Source organism: Thamnophis sirtalis, unplaced genomic scaffold, assembly GCF_051295495.1.
Source record: "Thamnophis sirtalis isolate CommonGarterSnake01/CBP01778 unplaced genomic scaffold, rThaSir2_p1.2 scaffold_5, whole genome shotgun sequence".
NCBI classification, from domain to species: Eukaryota; Metazoa; Chordata; class Lepidosauria; order Squamata; family Natricidae; genus Thamnophis; species Thamnophis sirtalis.
The window spans coordinates 111,855,540-111,882,901 of NW_028261385.1; the positions used below are offsets into that span (position 1 = coordinate 111,855,540).

The 27,362-nt window shown below is 41.5% G+C and overlaps 1 protein-coding gene across 4 annotated transcripts in view; it reads right to left on the bottom strand.

The window, feature by feature from the left end:
- Nucleotides 1-27,362, bottom strand: part of HDAC4 (histone deacetylase 4) — a 278,408-nt gene that overhangs the window by 169,540 nt on the left and 81,506 nt on the right. For 3 of the 4 annotated variants that reach the window (XM_087716585.1, XM_087716587.1, XM_087716589.1), the window contains exons 4-5: nucleotides 18,164-18,314; nucleotides 14,167-14,287 (exon numbers count right to left, since the gene is read on the bottom strand). In XM_087716585.1, the coding sequence (XP_087572711.1) occupies nucleotides 14,167-14,287; nucleotides 18,164-18,314 (272 nt within the window). The remainder of the gene's footprint in view (nucleotides 1-14,166; nucleotides 14,288-18,163; nucleotides 18,315-27,362) is intronic. The other variant, XM_087716586.1, reaches the window with a different exon arrangement.

Consider the following 27,362-nt stretch of genomic DNA (forward strand, 5'->3'; position numbering starts at 1 on the left):
TGTCTTTGTTGTTTAATTTGGTGTTGGAAGATTTAAATAAAGAGATTAAGTAAGATGAGAAAATAACAGGGATAAGTATCAACAAGGAAGTTTGTAAATTGAGTACATTTGCTGATGATTTGGTTATATTCTTGCAAGGCCCCCAAAATAATATAGACTGGTGATGAAATTAAGTAAGTTTGGGGCTGTAGCAGGTTTTAAAATAAACTTAACAGAAAACAACAGTGCTGATAAGAATATGACCTCACAGGATTGTGACATATTGATCAAAAAGTCTGGTTTTAGAATTGCGAAAAAGGTAAAATATGTGGACAAACACAAATTCAAAACTGTTTCAAAATAATTATGTGCCTCTCTGGAATTATATTAAAAAGAACTTCTTATGATGAGATAAACTGTATTTATCACTATTGGATAGAATTTCTGTAATTAAGATGTCTTATCAAAGATGCTTTTTTTTGTTTTAGATGTTACTATACTTGCAACTGATACTCCCTTTAAACAACGACAGAGAGATATTTTGAAGTTTATACAGCAAGGAAAAAAACCATGAATTAGATATAAGTACTGCAAGATGTTAATAGCAATAGCAGGCAGTTCAGACTTTGGTGTGTTAGCACTCTGAACTCAATGCATCAATAAACCTGTATCTCTTTAACCTTCGTGGTCTCACGTCCCATTCTTCTAATTGAAATGTGGTAAAAGCTACACGCTGCTGCTACACCATCAGAGTTTTTGGGATTCTGACCTGTTCCGAGTCCCTCATCCATTCCAGTCTTCCTAGCTCACTCAGGGGTTTCCCCAAGCCCCGGGTGCTTGGGTAGGGGAGCTCCACGTCGGCTGCTTTAGGGACTTTTTTCCACCAATACTCATCCCTTTTCGTTTTGATCACTGAGGTGGCCATCTCAGCTATCTTGGCTTTGATGGTCAGAGTGGGCAGCACTTTGGTAGCGGTTGGCCTGCTGGTTCCTGAAAGTCCCTGGGTGGGGGCAAGTTCTGCCTCCTTCTGGGTCACCTGGAGCAGGCTCTCTTCAGATAGTCCACCCACTGCCATGGTAGGCTGAGTTTCTCTCCACGCACTCCAGATGTCGGGGAATTAATGGAGACTCTGGGGCTCAGGAATCCTGGTTGTTTTGATTAGTTTTGAGAGAGTTGGCTTGCTGCCAGGTTCCGACCGATGCCCTAATTAATTCATCAGCCTCAAGCCAAGCTTCAAAAAAAATATATATCCAGTTATTTATTAGGAGCGTCATGTCAGAACGGACCAAGTGAAGCCAATTCTGACCTCATTTAATTCATGCCTTGGCTATGATCCTGTTTCCCCCTCCCCCCAAGGTGTGTCATCTGCCAGTTTCCCCAACAAAGCAATTTCACGAGTTGTAGAAGTCACTCCCTCTGGCCACTATGAGTCTCCTTGGAGATGGTCTTGACGTTTGCCGGCTGGAATGTGCTTTGTTTTAACTGAAATGCAAGTTCCTCAATGCAGCTGTGATGCTCGATTTCCCATCTCCCTGCTTATGGCAACTTGGGAGCAGGTCTGGAATGCTTCACGAGTTGACACAAACATCTGGTTGCAGTCGAGCATATGCTAAAACATCTGGATTCAAACACCCCTTTTGACATTCAAACTGATGCCAGTGACATAGCAGTCAGAGCTACTCCAGAAAAATGACCAAGGGGTTTTACAATCTTGAGCTCACACTTCTAAGAAATTGTCTGATGCTGAGCAGAGATGAGTGGTTTCAGAAAACGAGGCATATGCTGTGTGGCGGGTGGCCTTAATGTGGATGCATTTTCTGGAAAGGGAAAAAACACTCATTTTTCTATGGACCACAAACATCTAGAAGGTTTAAAAACTTTTGGCTGATGCTCTCTTATGACTGCCCCAATATAATAGTTCCAAAGTCATCTTCTCCCAACAGCTGGCAAAACCTTTTTTTTAAATTTGCGTCTTCAAAACCTTGGTGCATCTTACACTCTGGTGCATCTTATACTCTGAAAAATACGGTATGTGGCTAGCTCCCTATCTGTTCATCAGCCAGAAATAGAGTTCCATGGACTTTATAGTGGTACTACCAGAGAGTTCAGGAAACATGGTGATCTGGGTGATAACCATCTCTTCTTCAAACAAATGCAATTCATGCCTTGCCCCAAGATCACCTCAGCATATACCCTGTCCAAGCTCTTCATGCAACATGTGTATAGATTTAATGGGTCCCCAAAACAAATCATTTCCTATCACAGGGTGCAGTTCACTTCACAATTCTGGCAGGTGTTCCTGAAATTGCTTGGCAAGGATTTATTTCTGTCCATCATCTCCAGATGAATGGAGGCTGTGAACATACTAATGGGGTCGTAACAATACCTGAGATGCTACTTTAAGTACCACCAGGAGAACTGGGCTGACCTCCGTTTTGCATCGGTAGCCTATAATAATGCAGTGTATAAGAGCACTGGTTTCACACCATTTAAAAAAACAGCTGACAAAAAACACTGCAAACTGACTTCAAAAACCGTTAGCTTTTTAATTTACCGTAATTTTTACTGTACCTTTGTATATTTTAATTAGTGGGGTATGTATGTGGAAAATGCTAGCTCGGTATGTATGGGGGGATTGAGAGTGCGGCCTGGTGCCCCCTCCACTGAGTCCAGAAGCAGAAGTGGATGGGGGCCTGGACACGCCTCTCGTCCCAGAATGTGTGGTTTGAATGGCCTGCCGGGGAGAACGGAAGCCATGGGAGGGGAAGTGGGGCCGATGGGTGCAGGAATGGGCGGGTGCATCCCGGTCATTGTTGGGAGAGGCAGGTTCGATGGGAGCTATAGGGCTAGCCATTACCAGGGAAGGAGGGTTCGCTACATTACAGCGATCCCCCCCTTCCGGCCCTATCAGCTCCACTCCAGGACCAGATGGCGAGAGTTCTCAGGGCCCTGGTCTCAGGCTGCTGTTGCTAAATGCCAGGTCTGTGGTTCATAAATATCCCCTCATCCGAGACCTAATATTAGACGAGGGGGCAGACCTGGCATGTATTACTGAAACCTGGCTGGGCCATGAGGGAGGAGTCCCCCTCACTGAAATATGCCCAGAAGGGTTTTGGGTGCTCCACCAGTCACGACACCAGCGAAGGGGTGGGGGAGTGGCAGTCATCATCCGAGAGTCTTTAGCTCCTCGCAGGATTCCTGCTCCGGAGATTGTCGGGTGTGAGTCCCTTCTGGTGAAGTTGGACCTTGGGGGGTCAAGTGGGGTTGTTACTAACGTACCTACCTCCCAACCGCGTTACAACAGCCCTACCTGTGCTCCTAGAGTCAGTAGCCGAGCTGGTGGTTGAGTTCCACAGGCTTATAGTGCTGGGGGATTTCAACCTGCTGTTGCTCGGCGAACGCTCTGATGGAGCACGGGAGTTCATGGCTTCCATGACAGCCATGGACTTGACCCAGGTAATTCAGGTTCCGACTCATACAGCGGGTCACACACTCGACCTCGTGTTTCTCTCAGAGCAGTGGAGATGTGATCTAGGTTTGAGGGGCATTAAGATCTTGCCCCTGTCATGGTCAGATTACTTCCTGGTGAGGCTCGACTTTCGGAAACCAATCCCCCACTGTAGGGAGGTGGAACCGATTAAATGGTTCCGCCCCAGGTGCCTAATGGACCCTATGGAATTTCAGACAGAACTTGGTGAGTTACCTGACTCTCTGGCCCACAGTCCGGAGGAGTCCTTGGTCGCTGCTTGGAATATAGCAGAGGCTCTAAACCGGATTGCACCTTTACGGCCTCTCCGTGGCAGTGGATCCAGGAGGGCTCCTTGGTTTACCGAGGAACTCCGGGAGATGAAGCGCCAAAAGAGACGCCTAGAGTGACGTTGGAGGGCTAGTAACTTTGAATCCGACCGAACACAATTAAGAGCCTTTGTTAGGACTTATCTAGTGGCAATACGGGCGGCAAAATGTGTGCATTTTTCTGCTCTTACCGCATCCGCAGAATCGCGCCCAGCCACCTTGTTTAGGATAGCCTGCTCCCTCTTGAAAGGGAGGGATGCGGATGAACCTCTACAGGGTAGAGCTGAGGAATTTGTTCAGTTTCTGTCAGATAAAATCGCTTGGATTCAGACGGACCTGGACTCCACTTGGACGGTATCAGCCGAGGTGCCGGAGGAAGGTCCTGATCCGATTTTATGGAGCGAGTTTCAACTTGTCGCTCCTGAGGAAGTGGACAAGGCCATGGGAGCGGTGAGTGCCTCCACCTGTTTACTGGACCCGTGTCCCTCCTGGCTGGTCTCGGCCAGCAGGGAGGTGACACATGGCTGGCTCCAGAGGATTGTTAACACCTCTCTTTGGGAGGGATCCTTCCAGCACCTCCTAAAGGATGCGGTGGTGAGACCCCTCCTTAAGAAACCTTCCCTGGACCAAGCCATTTTGAACAACTATCGCCCAGTCTCCAACCTCCCATTCGTGGGGAAGGTTGTCGAGAAGGTGGTGGCCTTTCAACTCCAACGGACCTTGGATGAAACAGATTATCTGGATCCCTTTCAGTTGGGTATCAGGCCTGGTTACGGCACCGAAACTGCTTTGGTTGCGCTGACCGATGATCTCTGGCGGGCCAGGGATAGAGGCCATTCCTCTATACTAGTGCTTCTTGACCTCTCAGCGGCCTTCGATATCATCGACCATGGTATCCTTCTGCGATGGTTACGAGAGGTGGGAGTGGGAGGCACCGTTCTAAGGTGGTTCTCCTCCTTCCTCTTGGGCAGGTCGCAGTCGGTGTTGGTTGGGGGACAGAGATCGACCCCTAGGCCCCTCAAATATGGGGTGCCGGAGGGTTTGGTCCTATCCCCCCTTCTGTTCAATATCTACATGAAGCCGCTGGGTGAGATCATACGCCGGTACGGGATTAAATATCATCAATATGCGGACAATACTCAATTGTATCTGTCCGCCCCGTGCCACCTCAGTGAAGCAGTTGAAGTGATGTGCCAGTGCCTGGAGGCTGTCAGGGTCTGGATGGGAGCGAACAAGCTTGTACTCAATCCTGACAAGACCGAGTGGCTATTGATGTTGCCTCCCAAGGATGGTCCCGACATACCACCTCTTAGCCTGGGGGGCGAAGTTATTCGCCCCTCGGAGAGGGCACACAATTTGGGTGTCCTCCTGCATCCACAGCTGACATTAGAACACCATTTGTCGGCGGTGACTAGGGAGGCCTTTGCCCAGGTTCGCCTGGTGCACCAGTTGCAGCCCTATCTGGACCGGGAGGCACTTCGAATGGTCACTCACGCCCTCGTCACCTCAAGACTGGATTACTGTAACGCACTCTATATGAGGCTGCCCCTGAAGAGTGTCCGAAGACTACAGCTGGTCAAGAATGCAGCCGCGCGAGCGATAATAGGTGTACCTAGATACACCCATGTTACACCTATCCTCCGCGAGCTGCACTGGCTTCCCATTGGTCTCCAGACCCGCTTCAAGGTGCTAGTCGTTACTTTTAAAGCCCTACATGGCATTGGACCTGGCTATCTGAGAGACCGCCTCCTGCCATTCACCTCCCAACGACCAATAAGATCACACAGGTTGGGCCTCCTCCGGGTGCCGTCGACCGGACAATGCCGGCTGGCGGCTCTCCGAGGGAGGGCCTTCTCTGTAGCTGCATCGGCCTTGTGGAACGAGCTACCCGCAGAGATCCGGGCCCTCACCACTCTCCCGGCCTTCCATAAAGTGACCAAGACCTGGCTGTTCTGGCAGGCCTGGGGCTGTTGATTAATTTCCAGCCCCACCTGATGGTATGGATGTTGTATTAATTTTTAACATTGTATTTTTTAAATATTTTAAATGTTTTTACTTTGTTGTGAGCCGCCCAGAGTCCCAAGGGAGTGGGTGGCATACAAATCTTATTAAAGTTCAAAGTTTCTTTCTCCGCCGGCCCCAAGTAGTGAAGGTGTCACTGGCCACAAATCGCCCACCCATGTTCAAACCAAGCCACCTCCTCTCTCCCCGCATGGGCTCTCTCAAAGGGTAGGGAAGGTCCTTCCCAAGACCAGCTTCTTTCCATCCCTCCTGCGGCATCAATCTGTAGGGAAGGACACAGACTGTTCAGCGGCGGCAGGGAAAGAGAGGCTTCTTTGCCAGCCTCCCAGCTGGCAAAACAGAAATTTTTGCCGGTTCGGTGGACGTGGCTAAATGGGTGGGGCATGTGAGTGAATGGGCATGTGCATGAGTGACTTCAAGTTGGCCACACTGACTCAGTTACATGCCCCCTAGCCACGCCCACCGAACCATTAGTAAAAAAAATTGAAACCCACCCGTTAAGAATGCTTGTAGTGATGCATTTTTAGATGAGAATCCAAACAATATGCAGCAAACATTAGGTTGCATAATACAGCAGACTATTGAATTGAAAAGTAATGTAGTAACTACATTATGTAGTTACTACATAATGTAGTAAAGAGAGAAAAATGGTTATGTTTAATAAGGAGAGTGAAATTAATGATTAAATAATCATGTAAATAGTGAAAAAAAATGAGTAGGAACTTGAAGCTGCGTATGTTTATTGAAGATGTGAAAATGGGGAAAAAATACAATGTGCAAATAGTGGTAGAAAACTAAGAGGCCGTAGCTAGTTAAGAGGAATGAGTGTAAAAAATGAAAATAGCTATGTATAAGGCAGTAATGGAACTTAGAATTCAGTATATCAACAATCACAGAACAAAGTCAAATGCTCCGGGAAAATTTACGTATAAGATACTGTGCTAAAACAAGAAGACATAAAGTCAAGAATGATATCAAGAGATCTCATGCAGATATCTGGTCAGTTTGATAAATAATTTATTTTCCAGCATATTTGTCTTTCACTGATAGCTGAAAACTCCCTTGGATGTACTGTTTACTGAAGGCACTATTTAATAAGGAACAATTCTGACAGTCAAGATCCTAGTCTGAAAGCTAATTACTGGATATAATGCCAATAGCACCAATCACAGTTCAAGAGCTCTTAAACCAAAACAGGCAGCCATAAACAGGGAAAGACTGGAATTCACTTATTCAGGCAGTTAAGAAAAATTTTTAAAATTCTGCATCTCAGTAGGAGAGTGCTATCCCCAGAACACAAGGAATGACATTTTAGGGTTTAATGGAGATATGTCTAACTAATTTGTCTATTGTAATATAAAAGTCCTCTCGCGATGGTCATCCATGAAAGGAAGATTATGGACATGATCTCTCATCTAAAATCAGAGAAGATTTTATTTTTTTAGCAGATTTTTTTTTATTATTTTTTTCCTTCTACAACACATTACAGTCATTATATCAACATTGTTATGTCATCATATCTGTACATGTATATAATATTTCACTTCTATATTTACACACATTTATACACAGTTCTATATATATTTATATATATATTGTTTTTGGCTTAATTAATTTTCTTGTTTTGCAGCCATTTGCACCAATTGTTCCAAATTTCATAATATTCCGACTCTTCTTTATCTTTTAATTTCAGTGTTAATTTGTCCATCTCTGCACAATCCCAAAAATTTTTTATCACTAATTCGTCCGAGGGGGTATTATTTTGTTTCCAACATTGGGCAAATGTTATTCTAGCTGTAGTTAGCAGATGTGTTAATATGTACTTAATTTTCTTTGTATATTTCCCTTTGATTATTCCCAGGAGAAAGATTTCGGGTTTGTATTTTATCTGTTCTCCTGTAATTTCTTGCACCCATTTCCAGATTTTTGTCTAATATTTTTGTGTTTCCGGGCAGGTCCACCATATGTGATAGAAAGTCCCTTGTACTTTTTTACACTTCCAGAAGGTCGGCTTCATGTTTGGGTACATTTTAGCCAACATTGTTGGTGGTAAATGCCAACGATAAAACATTTTGTACATATTTTCTTTAAGTGCTGCTGATCGTGTTAGTTTATAATTTGTGTTCCAAATTCTTTCCCAATCCACTAGCTCTATGTTGTAACCAAAGTTTTTGGCTCATGCTATCATGCAACCTTTAACTTTTTCTTCTTCTAATGTTACTTCTAATAAATATTTGTAAATTTTCATTATGAGTTTATTTTCCGGGCCAAAATTTTATCTATTTGTTGTAATTCTGTGTATATTCCATATTCTTTTACATCTTTTTTGTATCTCGATTGTAGTTGGAGATATGGCCATCAATCTATATTTATATTTGGCTCCTTTAATTCTTGATTTGTTTTCAAATTCCTTTGGCTGTCTAAAATTTCATTATAACTAACCCATTTTGAATAGATCTAGTATATTGGGATGTGTCATGGTTTCCATAGTGGAAAGCCATGTCAGTATTTTCATATAGTGTTTTTCTCTCATTTTATTCCAGACCTGTATCAGTGCATCTCTAATATAGTGTCTGTGAAAGTATTTTTGTTTCTTTTTACCCTCTTCCCATAGTTTTTTTTTTTTTGAGTTTGAAGTTTATTTATACGCCGCCCTTTTCCCTGGGGGGACTCAGGGCGGCTCACAACTCATAGGAAATAATGCCATCCTGTTTGCAAATCGTGGCCCTCTAATGTTAGTATTCTTTTATTTTTTAAATTTATCCAATCCCTAATCCATGTTAGTGCTGCTGCTTTGTAATAAAGCTCCCAGTCTGGGAGTCCCATACCACCTCTGCTTCTGTCATCCTGTAGAGCTTTCAACTTTATCCTGGCTTTCTTCCCTTGCCATATAAATTTTAATATAATCTTTTTCAATTCAGTAAAAAAAAATGTCCTAATTTTATGGGGATTGTTTGAAATAAGTATAATATTCTCGGTAGTACATTCATTTTTATTGCTGCTATTTTCCCTAATAATGATAGTTGTAGTTTCCCCCATAATTCTAGATCTTTCTTTATTTGTTGCACTAATTTTGTATAATTATTTTCTTTTATAGTTGAGCACTTTGCAGTTAGCCATATACCAAGATACTTAACTTTCTTTGTCACTTGCAGTCCTATTATTCTTTCTAATTCTTTATTTTGTTCTTCCTTCAAATTTTTAGTTATCATTTTAGTCTTTTCTCTATTAATCTTTAATCCTGCTACATCTCCATATTTTCCTAATTCTCGCATTGAGCTATTTCCTGTTTCTAGTGGGTCTTTTATAATGAATACTAAATCATCCTCAAAGGCCTGAATTTTATACTCCTCTTTTTTAATTTTAGTTCCTCTTATCTCTGAATTTTGTTTAATTCTTATTAAAAGACTTTCAAGTGTCAGGATAGAGAGCAAAGGTGATAATGGGCAACCCTGCCTTACTCCTTTCCTTATTTTAAAGGTCTCTGTACTTTCTCCATTTAATAATATATTTGCCCTTTGGGTGGCGTATATCGTTTCTATTATTCTTTCAAATTGGTCCCCTAATTTCATATTCTTAATTTGTTGTATCATGAATTCCCAATTTAAATTGTCAAATGCCTTCTGTGCATCCAGAAAGACAAATGCCACTTGTTTCTCTGGATATGCCTCATAGTACTCTAAAATATTTGCTATTATTCTAGTGTTATTCCTGATTTGTCTTGTTGGGAGAAATCCATTTTGGGCTGGATGTAGTCATTTAATAGTTTTTTCAATCTCTCCGCTATTATTGTTGTGAATATTTTATAGTCGGCATTTAACAACGAGATTGGCCTATAGTTTTGAATCTGTTTTTTATCTGCACCTTCTTTAAATATTAATGTAATATGTGCTTCCCTCCATGAATCTTGTATTTTTGCTTTCATTAGTTCCTCATTATACATCTCCAACATCAAGGGTTCTATCAATTCGTTCAATTCATCTATTATTTTGTACCATTCTGCTGGGAATCCATCTGGGCCTGGCGTTTTATTATTTTTCTGTTACTGAATAGCCTGTTTCAATTCTAGTTTTGTTATTTTTTTTGGTCAACATTTCTTTCATATCTTCTGTTATTGACGAGGTTTCTTCTCCATTTAGATATTCTTTTATTTGTTTTCCATCTATTTGTTCCCCTTTATACAGATTCTCAAAATACTTGTATGCAATCTTTTTCTTCCCTTCCATTGTATGTTGTAGTTCACCAGTTTCCTCTTGAAGTTGATATACTAACCTTTTTTCTCTTTCCTTTCTCAATCTATATGACAGCCACCTCCCCGGTTTATTTGCTTGCTCAAAGTTTTGTTTTGTTAGTTTTAGGCCCTTTACCATTTTTTCCTGGTCTAATATATTTAATTTATGTTTTGCTAACATCCGATCCTTTCTAATTTTGTCACTTTGTGGCTTATTTTGTAATTCTATTTCTAAATTTTTAATTTCCTTCTCTAATATCTTCTGTTGTGCCCATTTTTCTTTGTTTCTTTTTGCTGAATACTCTATAATAATTCCACGGGAATAGGCTTTCATGGTGTCCCATAAATTTTGTATAGATGTCTGTTCCTTTGTGTTTTTCTTAAGAAATAACTCCAATTTGTTTCTACATTTTTGAATAAATACTTTTTCTTTTAATATTTGCAGATTTAACATCCATCTTCATCTAGTTTTTCCCCCCTTTCCAGATTATTTTAATGGGGTTGTGATCTGCCCAAGTATTTGGTAATATTTCAGTTGTATGTATTTCTTCCCCAATTTCTCCATTCATCCATGCCATATCAATCCATGACCAGGATTGCTGTGGGTTGGAATAAAAAGTAAATTGTTTTTTTTTCTGGTTCCATTTTTCTCCAAATATTTATCAAGTTTAGCTCCTCCTTCATCTCAAAACAGGTTGTTGGTAATACTTTTATTTTTATTTTTAGGGTTTTTTTTGTCACTTACATAATCTTTTTTACTGTCTACTATGGCATGATAATCTCCTATTATGCAGATATTCCTCACTCCAATTTCTCTAATTTTTTCATGTAATTTTTTATAAAAGTCCTTCTAATTTTCGTTTGGGGCGTATATTGCTACCAGTAATATTGATTTTTGATTTATCCATATCTCTATCATTAATATTCTTCCCTTTGGGTCTGCATAAATTAAATTTGTCTTTATCCCATCTTTAACATATATCGCTATCTCTTTTCCTCTGCTGATGCTGCATATAATTTTCCTAATTTAGGACATTCCAGATATTTTATATCTTGTTTTTTAATGGGTGTTTCCTGTAAGCATATTATGTCTGCCTTTTGTTTTGTTAATTTTGCCCAGATACGCTTTCTTTTTGTTGGCGAATTTAAACCATTAATATTTACTGACAATAATTGAATTTCTTCTTCCATCCTCCTAATTCTCTACCTGTCTTTGTTTTTTATTAACTCTAGTTTCTTTTTCGGCTCCTTGTTTTTGGTCTCACTTCCTCCTCTCTCTGTTGTTCTTCCTCCTCCCTACTACTTTCTCCCTGTTCTCCTTTCATTATTCTCTGTTGTCATTCTTCCTGGCTTCTATATTCCATCTCCTCTTTACTGCTCTGTTCCTCTTCCAGTCCTACTAGTTGCTGATATAAATCCCGTGCCTTCTCCAGATTGTCAACTTTAATCCTTTTCTCCTGCCAGGTTACCAGCATCCCTTCAGGTACCAACCACCTAAATAGTATATCTCGTTTAATCAGTTATGTCACCAGGAATCGATATTCTCTCCTTTGCTCCCTCACTCTTTGCGGGATTTGTTTCAGGATTTGTATCTCTTTTCCTTTGTACATCATCGGCTCATCTCTTGTCATTTTATAAATTATATCTCTTACTTTTTTCCTCGCGAATCTGATGTGTACTTCTCTAGGCAATCGGTGTTTTCTGGCATAATTGGTGCTTACTCTGTATATATCATCCAACTCATTTAAAATCTCATATATGTCTCTTTTTAACATTTCTGCTATTAATCCCGACATTATCATTGGTAAATCTTCCTCTTTTGTGTCTGTTACATTCTGGAATCGAAGGTAAAATGCTGCACAGTTCATTTCCAGGTGGATGAGAGAGTCTTCTAAATGTTTGCTTGATGTTTTCATCTGCTGTTCAACTAAGTCTTCTTCTCTGTTTGTTCTGTTTTTTTTCCTACCGCTTTTATTGACTGTTCATTTTTTTCCAGTGCTTGTTGTATAATTCCCATTTTGTCATCTAATTTCTGTATGTTGTTTTTAACTTCATTTTTCATTTCACTCATCTCTATTTTCCTTTCATTCATATCCGTTTTCAATTTACTGTGGTTTTTAGCTACTGCCTCTTGAAGCTTAATCATAGTTTCTTGGATAGTTAGCAGTGCTGTCTGCACATTTTCGATGTTCGATCCAGAGTTTGGTTTTTCCATTGTAGTCATTTCTTCTGTTGACCTTTGGGATGCTGGAGAATCAATCAATACCTTTGTCACTGGATTTGTCGCTGGGTTTACAATTGTATTTTTCCCGGTTCTCAGTGCTGTTGTTGTGATATTCACCATCTCTTTTAAAATTTTATCTTGTTCTTTTAGTATCTTATATATGTTATCCCAAATTAGCATCCAATATCTTTCCCTTCCCCCCGCCCTTTTTAAATGATTCCTTAACTTAGCTTGTTCTATCTATATTAATATACAAACAGTAGTCTTAAAGTAGTATAAGCAACTTAAATAATATCTATAAGTTATTCAATAATAACTAGAAATAGTAAAAAAAGAAGTAAACAAACAAAGGGAACAGAGAGAGAAAGCCTCAGTGCTCATTCATATCAACAATACTATATCTTAAAGATATGATTATTTCATTATATCTTTGGTATGATTACTGGAATTTAACTCAGATAGGTATTTTATACATACATACATACATACATACATACATACATACATACATACATACATAAAAGCTTTCCACTTACCTATTTATGAATATAAATACTGATTTGAGTACTTTTTATAGGTATTATAAATATTATATATAGATATTGTCTATAATTGTAACTTATTTCACTAAACTATTAATGCAGTCAGTTCATTCACCACTTTTTCTTTAAGTTCTGGGTTGAGTTACTTTTCCTCCTCCAGAGAAGACTTTCCAGGTAACTGAACTGAACTAAGTAAAAAGTACTCTAAATACTGAGTACTTCTGGGAATAGCAGAGCATAATGTAAAATAATAACTTAAAAGATTATCCAATCTTTCCTTATCAAAAAGCAGAAAGTACAGTTTTATTGTCAAATGTGCTACAAAAGTATCAGTCTTTGCTCACAGAAGAGTCTTTATTTTGGGCTCACTGTAGTGCTTTCCTTCTTACTGTTAGAATAACTTCCCCTCTTAGAATGCTGATGCTTCTATGGTGATGAAGAAGTTGAGACAACTGAGCTGTGCTGAAGTGACACCTTGCAAAGGGGATGCTTTGAAACCTCCCCTTTGCAAGCAAACGAAGCTTTGAATCTTCGTCTTTTCTCCGTCTGGGCGAAAAGTGTTTGGTCGCCTATGTGGTGCTTGGAATGAAGCTCCATTCCCAAGCAACCCATAGGTGAACAAACTTTTAGCTCAGACAGAAAAATGATAGAGATTCAAAGCTTAATGTGCTTGCAAAGGGAATGTTTCAAAGCATCCCCTTTGAAAGCCGACAAAGCTTCTTCTCCCTCTGGGTGAAAAGTGCGCTGCAGAGCCAGGCGGAAGCAGAGGCAATCCCAACGTGCTGCCCACTCCATCCCACCATCTCTCAGTTTGACTGCAGCTGCACTGAGCAGGCACATGTGCAGGGCTTCAGGATTACCTGCCTCCCCCATCCCCCATGCCTCTGCCTGCTGCCGGTGCCACTGCGCAAGCCTCCTTTGAGTCAGGCAGTAACGCATGTCCAGATCACCTGTCTTCTCCCCACCTCTGCCTCCACGCTCGGACTTAACAGTATTTGCCCTGTACCAAGAGGCCAGTGGGCTAAGGCTGTTGATGGACACCGTTGGCTCCCATACGTTCACTGCCTCTTGCGCTGGCCACGCCTATCCCCCAGGCTTATTTTCAGAGTAGGGCTTATATTGGGCCCACCTCAAAAAAATCAGGCTAGGGGTTGTTTTCAGGGTGAGTCTTATTTTCAGGGAAACACAGTAGTTTCATCAAATCAGTATCATATTATCATCCCCTCTCCTCAAAAAGCTAAGGGTATATATTTAAACTATACATGATACCTGTGAGTTCAATTGTTTTTTAAAATTGCAGTTCTCATAAAGTAGAACCCTCATTTGTCATCTATAATACATTTACAAGATAGGATAGTGGTAAGAATGCTTACCCATACCAGAAACGAGGATCATTGGAAATGCAGTGGTTGAGATTTCGCTGAGCCAAAGCCTTTTTTTTATTTAAAACAAACTCTTGCAATTTCATTTTTACTTCTGTACTTGCCACTGCACCTAAAATACCAAACCGAAAGAAAATAGATATAACTGCATAAATATAACTACATAAATACACACTAATCCTAACCCTAACCACATAAAATTGTATCAAAGAGTTATTTAAAATTTTTAACCTTTCCAATATTATAAGCTGTCAATAATATTTTTATAATGTGAAATGGGTACAGAATTAGAGCTAGTACTTGAAAAATAATTACATTTATCTTCTTCCTATAAACAGAAGATCAGTTAAGTAATATTTCAGGAATAAAATTATACAGAACAAATTATTCTGCTTTTAAGTAAGTATTCCTAAAATAGAGGATTTCCACATATCGATTTTTTGTCACATCAACTTATGTACAGAAAAAAATCTGTCTTACAATAGTTCATTTTTCATTTTATTTGAGCAATTCTATATAATATTTATTATATAAATAATTTGGTTTATTAAATGGAAAGCATGGCATGTAAAGCAGGAATGAATTTTGAGTTCTCTCTTTTGCTACATTTCTGATTTGGAGACATAATTTCCTGTATTCCTGTAGCATCTCTGTGATCAGTTGGAAAGGTGAAAAATCATGGGGGAGCTGCAGCTGTCCCAAGTTTGAAGAAGTTCATATGTAACTTTTGGAGAGGGAAGGTATCTGTTGTATGTGGCCATTAAGTAACTGATCGTATATAGAAGACTATATGTAGGTATCTCTACGAATTTTAACCATCTATTCAAAATGTGCAATTTCCAGACTTTCTCAACCACTAGAGTTCCAGAAATCTATCATGCATGTGACTCTGCAATGCCTATATAAAAATTAAGTTAGTAGCAGAATGTTTGTCATTTATGAACATGCAGAATGCAAAAGAGTTACTGTAGAAGCAGTGAATTGAATTGAATTGAATTGATTTAGCTTGAATGCTGCCCACTCTCGGAAGACTCAGGGCGGCTTACAAATAAGAAGGGAAGGGGGGATACAAGAAATAAGAAACAACGATTTAAAAATCCAACAACATTCATAACTTAGGATGGGGCTGGATAATTCAACAGGCCTGCCGGAACAGCCAGGTCTTGGTCGCTTTGCGGAAGGCCAGAAGGGTAGTAAGGGTCCGGATCTCAACGGGGAGATCGTTCCAGTGGTGAAATTCTTTTTTTTTTTTTTACTACCGGTTCTGTGGGCATGGCTTTCTGGGCGTGGCAGAGGAAGAATACTGCAAAATCCCCATTCCCTCCCCACTCCTGGGAGAAAGATATTGCAAAATCTCCATTCCCTCCCCCTACTCTGGGGCCAGCCAAAGGTGGTATTTGCCGGTTCTCTGGACTATTCAAAATTTCCGCTAGAACTGTCCAGAACTGTCAGAACCTGCTGAATTTCACTCCTGGTTAGAAGATCTGTTCCTGTATTTCCTACAAATATCCATAATATTAAAATGGCAGTTGATACTGTAAAGTTTGATTGACTTGGTAAAACAAAGTGGTGGCCTTTAAATACATGAATGAAATCGAAAACATCATCTGCAAAATATTTAAGGTGTGAGGTTCTGTCAATATGCACAGCACTCAGTCCAACTGCCCATATCAAACTAGAAAAGGCAAGAACAATATCCCCTTAAGAGCTGGTGTCTTACAACAATAGATAGGAGAGACCTATAAAGAATAGGAACAAAGCAGAACAAAAATGATTACTAAAATATTGAAAGTAATGAAGGAAATCCGATAACCTGAGGTGGGATTCAGCCGATTCTCACCGGTTTGGGTGAACCAGTTAACTTTTTACCCAGTTTGGAGAACTGGCTAATCCCACTTTTGGCTGGGCTCACCCCAACCCTCCCTGGACTCCTCCCGCGCACCCCATTTTGCCTTCCAGGGTGGTGCAAGAGGTCTTCCAGGCCCAAAATGGGGTGCGGAGGGTATCATGTGGCTCCCTTGCCCCGTTTTGCTTCCAGGATGGTGCAGGAGGCCTTCGAGGCCCAGAACAGGATGCGAAGGAGACGCCAGGCGGCCCCCATGGCCCGGTTTGCTTCCAGGGTGGTGCACGAGGCCGTTCAGGGTTGGGAATGGGGATTTTGCATTAAGACTGCTCATAAGTAAGTAGGAACCAATAAAGTAGGAATGGAAAAATCTCTATCTGTAGATCAGCATTTTTCAGTCTTGGCAAGTTTAAGATGGGCAAACTTCATGCTGCCTTGGGAATTCTGGGAATTGAAGTCCATGCACCTTAAAGTTGCCAAAATTGAGAAGCATTGGTCTACACTAGAGCTTAGAATTTTCCATTCCTGTTTTATTTAGAGTTTGGTGCAATTAAATAAATCAGTTGTGGCTTCATTAACAAATAGTGATTAAAGCGATATGAACCATTACTGGATTTTTTGTGAGAAACTGAAATTAAAAGTTGATTTCAGATTTGATGATTAAAGATGGGAAATAATGTAGACAAATGTTAAATATTTTTTTATTTATGACAGTACCAAATAATGTTGAAAATAATTCTTTTTCACTTTTCCTTCTTTTCCTTTCTTTCTTACACTTTCACTTTTTCTTTCCTGGGCTTTTTTCTTTTTTCAAATTTGTTTTTTATTTGTTTATTCCTTAGCTTTGCTTTTTTTTTATGTATGAAAGATCAAATAGCCATTATAATTCTACATTGCTTATTTACAGAAATGATATCATCATTTAGAATGAAATTGACTGGGAGCCATCTCATATAACGCAGATTCTGAGTCCTCTAACCAAAAAATGTTTATTGATACAAGAGAATATTTGTAGCTCAGGGTTGAATTATGGGTTCCTTGGTGCTCTCTGAGCTTGATGGTTTTCTTGCAGATGCTTCATTTACCAAACTAGGAAACATCATCAGTACTAGAAGGGAGTGGAGTTTGCTCTTATTTTCATATACTAGCGGCTTACCCTGTCAGCATTGCTCAGTTGCTTCACAAAAAGGGTTTTGATTGGTGCAGGGTCTCTACAGCCTCAGGCAGAGAAGGGCACTCCCTCAAATGTTCTTTAAAATACAGAGTTTCCCACCATTCCTTTAGGAACCTCCAACATGCAAACTGTGGTTACTCTCCTAAAATCAATCCTCTTTACCCGGAGCTTCAAAATTTGCTCTTTGCTAAAAGTCAGTCTACATTTAGTGTACATCTGACTTTGGGGATATTTCTTCATAACCAAACAAAAGTGTATTTTCTGTGCAGCTCACACCTCTTGCTCGCTGGATCTGGATGTCAAAATGCAAAGCCCACATTTTGTAATTAACCCGCACCCTGTTTTGGCTGGCAAAGTGCTACAGGAATCTGAGTGCTATCATGCCCCTGGCCACGGCCACCCACCCGGTCATTAGGGCAGAAAACAGTTGTTAAATTATTTGAATCTCACCACTGCTGGTAACAGTATCATAATCCTTGCAATGTTTTCACAATGGTTTATTATTTATTGTATGGCATATTCACATCATATTTTAACAAAAAGGAATGGAATAAAATACAAAACATAGAATATAAAATCTGAAATCTTAAGAGGAAGATTACAAATATCTAAGTTGCGAATGTAATTTTTGTTTCATTTGTCGCAACCAAAAAACCAGCAAAATCTCCATTCATAGCAGAAAACTTTTGAAGTTCTTCTCAAGAGAAATAGAAATAGAATAACAGTTGGAAGGGACCTTGGAGGTCTTCTAGTCCAACCCTCTGCTTAGGCAGTGGTGAATATCCTTGGGCTACATTGGGATTGCAATTCTCATGTGTATACCTTTCAATGCTATCAATAAATTAGGCTCTCAGTTTATTCAGGTTAAAGGAGCAGGAGCAGTCAATGAAGTACAAGTTCTTTTTTTATACTTTTGCTGCAGAGAAATATATCTAATACATAAATATAATACCTAGCATGCTTTTACTTACTTTCTTTTCCTTTCTCTTTGTTTTTAAGCTGCTGGAGCTTCTGCTCCCTGTGTTGTTTCTCCAACTCTTGCTCCTGCCGATGCTGTTCTAATTTTCTCTGGTGTTCCAATAGCTCCTGCTGATGTTTCATTGCTAAAATCTCCTGTTGTTGCTGTTACGCCAAGAAAATAGAGAAAAGGTAAAAATGCACACAATCCTTAACTATTCAAGTCCTTAAAATGTCATCTTGCTACCTATCAAAATAAAGCATTTTACATCAAGGACAAAATTGTAAGAAACCAAGGAAGAAAAAGAAAAGATAATATCACACCATAGATTCTGGCAAGCATACTAAACAGTATTTTTGCAACATAATTCTGTATCGTAAATTGCTTTTTAATAAACCACCATAATTTTAAAAATCCATAACTTCTACAAAACAGAGATCTGTAGCTCAGGTGTAGGATGAGAGTGAAGGTTCATTCTTCGAGCTTGTGGTTTGGTTTTTGAATGTTTGTAACCAGGCTAGGTAACATCTTCAGCAGAGTTTAGGGAATGTCAGTGTCAGTGTCCTTCTGTTTTTTAAGGGCTTCAAGTATGACTGCATCAAGTGAGAGTTTTGTGATGGGTCATCTGTGAGTCATCAGTGACACATGTGATGGGTCTTGTGATAAGGAGATTATATCAGGTCAAGATCATTGGGAGGTGAACTGAAGGGGGAAAAATGTATCTTGAGCCTGTGTCAAACGGCCACCATGGCCACGTCTACCCCGGCCACACCCACCATGACCTTCACCTCAACCCAGCCTTCCGAGGTCAAACACAACCCTGATGCTGCCCACAATGAAATCACTCCTGGAATAGATAGCATCACCACCAGATGGATTTGTAACTGGCTGACAAACCGTATTCAATGAGTAGTCCTTAATGGGTCTACATCTACATGGAGGAAAGTAAGCAGTAGGGTACCACAAGGTTCCATTTTAGGCCCAGTACTCTTCAATATCTTCATAAACAACTTAGATGACGGAATAAGAGAATTCGCAGATGATACTAAGCTGGTTGGAATAGCTAACACCTAGATGATAGGCTCAAGATCCAGATGGCTCTTGACAGATTTGAACACTGGGCCCTATCTAACAAAATGAAATTCAACATACAGAAAAGTAAAGTCTTACACTTAGACAAGAAAAACTAAAAGGACACATATAGACTGGATGAAACCAGGCTTAATAGCAGTAACTGTGAGAGGGATCTTGGAGTCTTAATGGACAACCAGCTAAATATGAGCCAGCAGTGTGCAGCGGCAGCCAAAAAAGCCAAAGAAATCCTAATGTCAGGTGAAACCCTGACACCTGAGTTGCATTAACAGAGGGACACAATCAAGATTAAGTGAGGCACTAATACTATTCTATAAAGCTTTAGTAAGACCACATCTAGAATACTGCATCCAGTTTTGGTCACCACACTATAAAAAAGATGTTGAAACTCTAGCAAAAGTGCAGAGAAGAGCAACCAAGGTGAATAGGTGACTGGAGACTAAAACATATGAAGAATGTTACAGGAAGTGGGCATGGCTAACCCAGTGAACAGAAGGACCAGGGGAAACATGATAGCAGTGTTCCAATATCTGAGGCGCACAGAGAGGAAGTGGTCAAGCTTTTTTCCAAGGCACCTGAAAGCCAGACAAGAAATAATTGATGGAATCATGGAATCTTTATCACAAGACCTATTACAAGATTCACTGATGACTCACAGCTGACCCATCACCTTAATTGATACACCCACACCTGAACCCCTTTTAACACAAGAACACTGACATCTCCTAAACTCTGCTGAAAATGTTACCTAGCCTGGTAATGAAATGTTCAGAAACCAATCCACAAGCTTGGAGAACAAACCTTCATCCTCAAGCTTCAATTTATTTATAGGTAACTATCTGAAAGGAAGGTATTATTGTATATTTAAGGATACCATGTCACTTTTGTTAAGACAGAGTAAGCAGTGTTTTTAAAAATTGTATATTCGTAACTGGCTGACCAACCACATTCAACATATAATCCTTAATGGAATAGCATGTATAGGGAGGGAAGCATGCAGAGAGGTATCCCAAGGCTGTATGTTAGGCCACGTTCTGTTCAATATCTTCATTAATGATTTAGATGAGCTGTCACAAAAGCCAACATAGTCCTAGGCTGTATTAAGAGTAGAATCAAGATCACATGAAGAGCTAGTACCACTTTATAATGCCTCCATAAGACCACACTTGGAATATTATATTAGTTTTGGTCACCACAATATAAAAAAAGATGTTGAGACTCTAGAAAGACTACAGAGAAGAGCAACAAAGACAATTGGGGAACTGGAAGCTAAAACATATGAAAAATGGTTGGAGGAATTGGGTATGTTTAGTTTAATTAAAAGAAGGATCAGGAGTGACATGATAATAGTTTTCTAATATCTAATGGGCTGCACATAGAAGGGGATCCTATTCTCTAAAGCGGAATGGGACAATTTGCGATGGCCAACTGGCCATGAGACAATTGGTCACAGCCAACAGACTGTGGGACTTACCACAGGACAATTAAACAAATACAAAAGTTAAATTAATTTAAATGGAACCACAGTCAATAATAATAAAACAAAGAATCTAGAAATACAAGAGTTACAATAATTTCAATGAAACATGGCTACCAATAATAAAAGTAACTGAATGAAACAGCACTGAATTGTCCCCAGATGAGTTGTCCAACAGCAAGTGGCCCGTAGTGAGTTGTCTTAGACCCCCCCCCCCAAACCACCTGAAGGTAGGATAAGAAGTAATGAATGAAAACTAATCAAGGAGAAAATCAACTTAACACTAAGGAGAAATTTTCTGACAGAACAATTAAGGACATGCATCCAGAAGTTGTGGGTGTTCCAACACTGGAGATTTTTAAGAAGAGATTGGGCAACCATTTGTCTGAAATGGTATATCAGAGGAGGACATGAAGACCTCCAAGGTCCCTACCAACTCTGTTATTCTGTGATTATTTTAAAAACACCCAATATGAATGATGAATAAAATTAAATTACGCATGAGCAGTTACTAGAATAGCTAAGCCAATGGCCCAATATCTGTATCATTTAACTACTGGACAACGGTGCCCACAAGATAATGTAGTTCTTGCAGGGATCCAGAGAATCTTCTGAGGAGAGCATTCCATTGCAATATGATGTAAAGTTTGTGGGATGCTCCCTCACAGAAAATCTTTCTGCAGCTTTTTCCCCTGAAGTAAACAAAAAAAGCAAACCAAAAATGTAAAAATTATTAAGGATAGGTTATTTAAAGCTAGGGTTTAAAGGTTAAACTGTAGACTGCCCACTATAGACAGTAAATCACAGGTAAGGTTTTTAAAAAGGGATATTGGTTGGAGGGGAGAAGGAGAGATTAGTTTTAACAACTAATTGGGAAGGATGGGGGAGTTTTACAAATCTGTCCCTCCCAGCTTTTTGATTTTTTATTGAAGAAATGTGGCTTGAGGGAGGAGGAAGGAGATTAAGCAAGGGAAAGGTTCTGGGAAGCTCATCCTGAAGTTATCTTAAGGACCAATTTAGCATAGGTACAGAAAGCTTGGTAAGTAGCTGCTATTTTAGGGGTGCTGAAAATGGCAGCTGCTTCTAGGAGGCATGGGGAACAGGCCTAAGCACTACAGGGGATGGGAGGGAAAACAGGCAGGGGAGGGCACAGCATCTGCGAATGACCACAGGAACATTTCATCTGTCATAACTTTGAAACAAGTTTGCATGTAGTTTGGGGTGTTGATCATTATTTTGAACAGTCATTAAATGGCCTGTCATTTCTTGAGGATAACTTGTATGAATTTATCAGCCATGTAAATAATAGAAAAGTCAGAGAATCCTGGAAGCCTGCTACCAAAATAAAGGAGGCAACAGCAAACTACAGAACTAAATGTGTTTTACTAGCCAATCAGACGCAAGATCCAAACCATTCAAAATAAACTGACAAGGCAGGTCAATTAGAACGAACAATCCATCTCCCAATCAATGGACGCTTCCCTACAAGCAGCCAATCACCACACAGAATTCAAACCTGCAAAGATTATAAATGCAGCAAGGTAACCCTCATTCTACACCATTGCACTGATGAAATTTCTATTCGCAGTTCTTTGTATTTTGTGGAGAAGATAACAACAAGCAAAGACCTGCAAATAGAAATAGAACTACTGTGGCAAAAGAAAGCAGAGGTAGTATTAATAATAATAGGTGCAATCCCAAAGCAACTGGATCACCACTTGAACATCATTAACAGTGACAAATTCACCATCAGTTAACTACAAAAGGAAGCTCAAATCCTGTGATGATATCTCTAGTACCATAAAACATCAACATCTTCCTATACCAGATACTTGGGAAGGATTCAATAAGTGGATAAAAATGCCAAATCTAATCTGAATATGTCGGTAACTGTGCGATGAACCATAATGATAAAATCATAAAGTTCAAATTCTTTAATTGACAAATTAGTCTTTTTGAAAGGTATTTTTGAAATAAAAGATTCCCACAAAAATGTGAAACACTGTATTTGTCAGACTGCCCCAGTTTGCTTTCTTAGGAAAGTAAAACCTGTGACTCCATTCAGTTGAAGCAAAGGAACTTTTACTGAATGAAATTGGTTACCACAAAGTCAGGCAGAATCTGGTGTTCCCGTGCAAAATACAAAGCTATTCTTTCCAACTCCCAATCCCTCCCCCATGAGCAGTCCTCTTGCCAGCCAATGTGATGCCGGTATGACGTTTTGAAAAACTCTGAGGTATGAAACTGGTAACATTCCATTCTCAGGGAAACGGCCTTGAAGATCCTGATACAAGCTGGTTTGATGAACTGTCTTCTTCCCTTGTTACTTCCCTCTCCTTCATTTCCCACCATTGGATACACAGGTGTGGATACTGATATTGACAGTATTAAAATTTTGAAAACTTTTGCAGATATATGTATATGAATTCTACACAAAATATATAATAAACTATCAAATTACATTTACTTTAAAAGCTTTAATAGTGCCATAAAAAGAGTGTTGGTACTTACCTGATATGCCTCTTCTAATAGGGTGGAGATAGCATCCATGCATGGGTTGACATTGTCTGCCTTGTGATTGGACTGAATCTGATTAAAGATAGTTAAGACACGCCCCCTGTTGCTAGCCTTACCCAGCTATTTGGCAAAGAAAAAACTTAGACTCAACGTGTCTGGAGCATAACTTAAGTAAACAATAACTCATCAATTAAGTCTTAAGAAAGAATACTTCTACCACGAACAACTTGAATCATAACTCTCCTTGAGTTACAGAAACCCAAGATATCGAGGGAATATCAGAATAGGTCACAAATCAGATGAGTCAGAGAGCAGGGAGGGGATGGATGCTATCTCCAACCTATTAGAAGAGGCATATCAGGTAAGTACCAACACCCTTTCTCAATAGTGGAGATAGCATCCATGCATGGGACATACCCAAGCACTATTGTCCCGATCAGAAACAGGTGTGGCCAAATGGACCGGTTGTAAGACCCTACGGCCAAAGGCCGCCTCTGCAGATGCAAATTTATCTATTTTATAGTTGATAATGAACGGGGAAGGTGAAGTCCAGGTGGCCGCCCTGTAGGTTTCATCCAGCAAAGCTTGTGTAGCCCAGGTTGCCATAGTAGCCATACTTCTGGTGGAGTGCGCAGTTATGCCTCTTGGCACCGGGTCATGCTGTGAACTATATGCCCTAGCTATGCAGCTGCAAAGCCACCTTCCGACCTAGAGTCGCTGACTAAAACGACACAAACAGCGTTTCCGACCTGCTAAAGTCAGAAGTGCAACTGATATAGACCTTAAGGGCACGTCACATATCCAGCTTGTGCCACCGTCTCACCAAGGGATGATTAGGCGAAGGGCAGAAGTTGGGCAAAACGACTCCTGCTCCCTGTGGAACCAGGAGGAAACATTTGGTGTAAAGGAAGGATCTACCCGTAGTACCACCCTGTCGGTGTGGAATGTATAAAGATCCTCCCTCACTGACAAAGTCTGCAGTTCCAAGATCCTCCTGGTGGAGGTGATGGCCACCAGGAAGGCCACATTCCACATAAGGAACTGTAGTTCTACAGAGCATAAGGGTTTTAGAGCTCATAAAACTTTAGACAAATTTCATGTGGGGTAGCAGTAAACCACCGGTGGTATCAAGTTGACCGCCCCCTTCAGGAACCTCCTCACAGTCTGGTGGTGGGATAAAGGTTGTTGTCCCCCCCCCCCAAGTCAGAATCGTGGCCAGAGAGGCTACCTGCCATCTCAGTGTATTGGGTGATAACCTTTTCTCCAGCCCATCTTGGAGAAATTCCAATACCTGAGGCACAGAAGCTGTGTAGTATGGATAGTCTTGGTGCCACACCATTTGCAGAAATTACACCATATAGCATCATATATGCGGATCGTGGAAGGCCTCCTGGAGGCCTGGTTCATGCCTATGACCCTAGAGGAAAAATTGTCCTCCATCAGAGTGTCCCGCTCAAGTGCCAGGCGGTCAGCTGGAGCCACTGAGGGTCCGGATGCTCCAGCGCCCCCTGGCTGAAGGCACCCTTGGCCTGAGGGATCCTCCAGATTCTGGTTACCAACAAGGTCAGCGAACCAAGGCTGACACGGCCAATGAGGGGCCACCAGGATTACCTCTGCTTTTTCGGTGATCACCTTGCACAACACCCAAGGAATCAGGGGCAGCAGGGGAAATGCATAAAGAAGTCTGGGGAGGGGGGCAAAGACCACTGACAGCATCTGTCGCCTCCGCTCCTTGCATCCGAAACCTCGCGTAAAAGCAGGGGAGCTGTGTGTTGTGTGGGGTGGCGAACAGGTCCACAACTGGTGAGCCGAATTGATCTGAGATCTGTTGGAATAGGTGCGGATGGAGGCGCCACTCTGCATGGTCCATCTTGGCTTGGCTGAGCCAGTCGGCCGGAACATTCCTACCACCTCCGAGATGTGTTCTGCTGTCAAATAAGCCAAGTGCCTCTCCACCCAAAGGTCCAGTTCCTTGGCTTTCTTCATGAGATTCTAGACCTTGTGCCGCCTGAAGGTTCACGTGGGCTTTGACGGCCACGTTGTCCATCAAGACTAACATGTGTTTGGCCAGCAACAGTTCTGAGAAACCTCTGGAGGGCCAGGTGGATGGCTCTGAGTTCCAACCAGTTTATGTTGTGAGTCTTGTCCACCTGGTCCCATTGTCCCTGGGCCATTTGCGGCAGCAGATGAGCCCCCAGCCATACAGGCTGGCATCCGTGGTGACTGTCACCCTGTGAGTGACCCTGAAGTGGTAGTCCCTGGTGATGGCTGTGGTAGCCCCTGGTGATGGCAGAGGACGTCTGCGGGAACAGGGACCTTCAACAGCGATGCACTCCTGCGAGCCTTCTGAAAGGGTAAGAGAAACCACTGTAGGTCCCTAGTATGTAAGCGTGCCCAAGGAATGATGTTGATAGCCGACACTAGTTTCCTCAGCAAGTGGGACAAGGCGGCCAGGGAGACTCTGCGATGACTCAAAACCTCCCCAACCAGTTGCTTAATACTCGCTTGCCTTTCCTGTGACAGGAAAACCTGCCTGGAAACAGAATCAACCCATGCCCCCAGGTGTAAGATCCGGATGGTGGGTTTAAGATGACTTTTGTCCCTATTTATAGAGAACCTGTGGGCCTCTAAGGTGCGTATTGTTACTTCTAAGTCCTGCCTTGCTCTAGATATTGATCTGGATTGTAATAACATATCATCAAGGTAGCATTAGACACGCATGGGCAAAGCCCTCAGATGTGCTGCCAATGCTGCCTGTACCTTGGTGAAAGCCCAGGGAGTGAAGGAAAGGCCGAATGGCAGGGCCTTGTAGTGATAGTGCCGCCCCCATAACCGAATCTCAGAAACCTGCAGTGTTCATGTAGAATAGGGATGTGCAGGTAAGCCTCTGTCAAGTCAATTGATGTGAGGAGGTCACCCTCCCACACCCGTTAAAATAGAATGCAAAGAGTGCATTTTAAACCGCTGATATTTCAAATGACGGTTGAGCCATTTTAGGTCTAGAATTGCTCTCCAACCACCTGAGGCCTTGGGAATAACAAAAAGAATAGAATAGAAACCCTGATGTAATTGGTCAGCCGGAACCAGTTGGACAGCCCTGATGTCCAGGAGATGTTGTATTGCTGAATTCATTAGGGTTTATCTGTCCGGATTGCAGGACACCTGGCAATGAATAAAGAAACTGAGGAGAGGTAGAGAGGAATTCTAGAGCTAAGCCTGACCTAACTGTGCACCGTACCCAGTCATCAGAGGTAATTTTGTCCCACCGGTTTGCAAAAAATGCCAAACGCCCTCCTGATGGGAATGGAGGTCTGATGAGACCTGTGTCTTGCAGAAACCGCGATCTCCCCCTCCTCCCCTCCATAGGGCTTCTTGGGCAGGTTGCCTCTCTAGTACCTATAGGCCTGTTGTCACTGCCTCTGGTGATAACCCCCCCCCCGGGCTCTGAAACCTGGGGAACCATAATTGTGGCTTCAAAAGGAGGTACCGTAGTCATGCCCGAAAGGGCTGCCTTCTGGTATACGGTGTTGTGCGGGGAGCCTCCTTCTGGGAAGCTGAAGGCAATTTTTTTCTTTTATCTTTGTTCTCTGTAAGAAGTGGCTCTAGAACCTCTCCAAACAGGGAGCCCCCTTTGTCGCGGGCCAATGCGAAACTCGACTTATGCCTCATGTCCGCCTGCCACTGGCGCAGCCACAGTAAACGATGGGATACAACAGAAGAGGCCATGGCCCTGGATGTAAATCTGGTGGCATTGAGGGTCACATCAGCCATAAACTGGACCACTGCCATGATCTTATTTAGGTTCTGATGGGCTCTCGAATCAGCTGCTGGGATTCTCTGCTGGAGCTGTTGGAGCCAAAAGAGGCACAACCAGGAGAAGAACGACACCATGGTGGAGGCTCGCACTGCCCAAGCCGCAGCCTGATGACAGCATTGCATTGTGAGATCAGCCCTCTTGTCCTCCGGCTTGAGGACCTCCTCCTGAGATCCTGGCATGGTGGTTGCTATGTACAGGGCCGCTACCGGTGCGCCATTTTGACAGGAGAGTAACAGCAACAAAATGGCTCTCGCACTTTTTTTTAACGGCCCTCAGGTGACAGATGCAATGGAGGCTGAGGTAGATGTG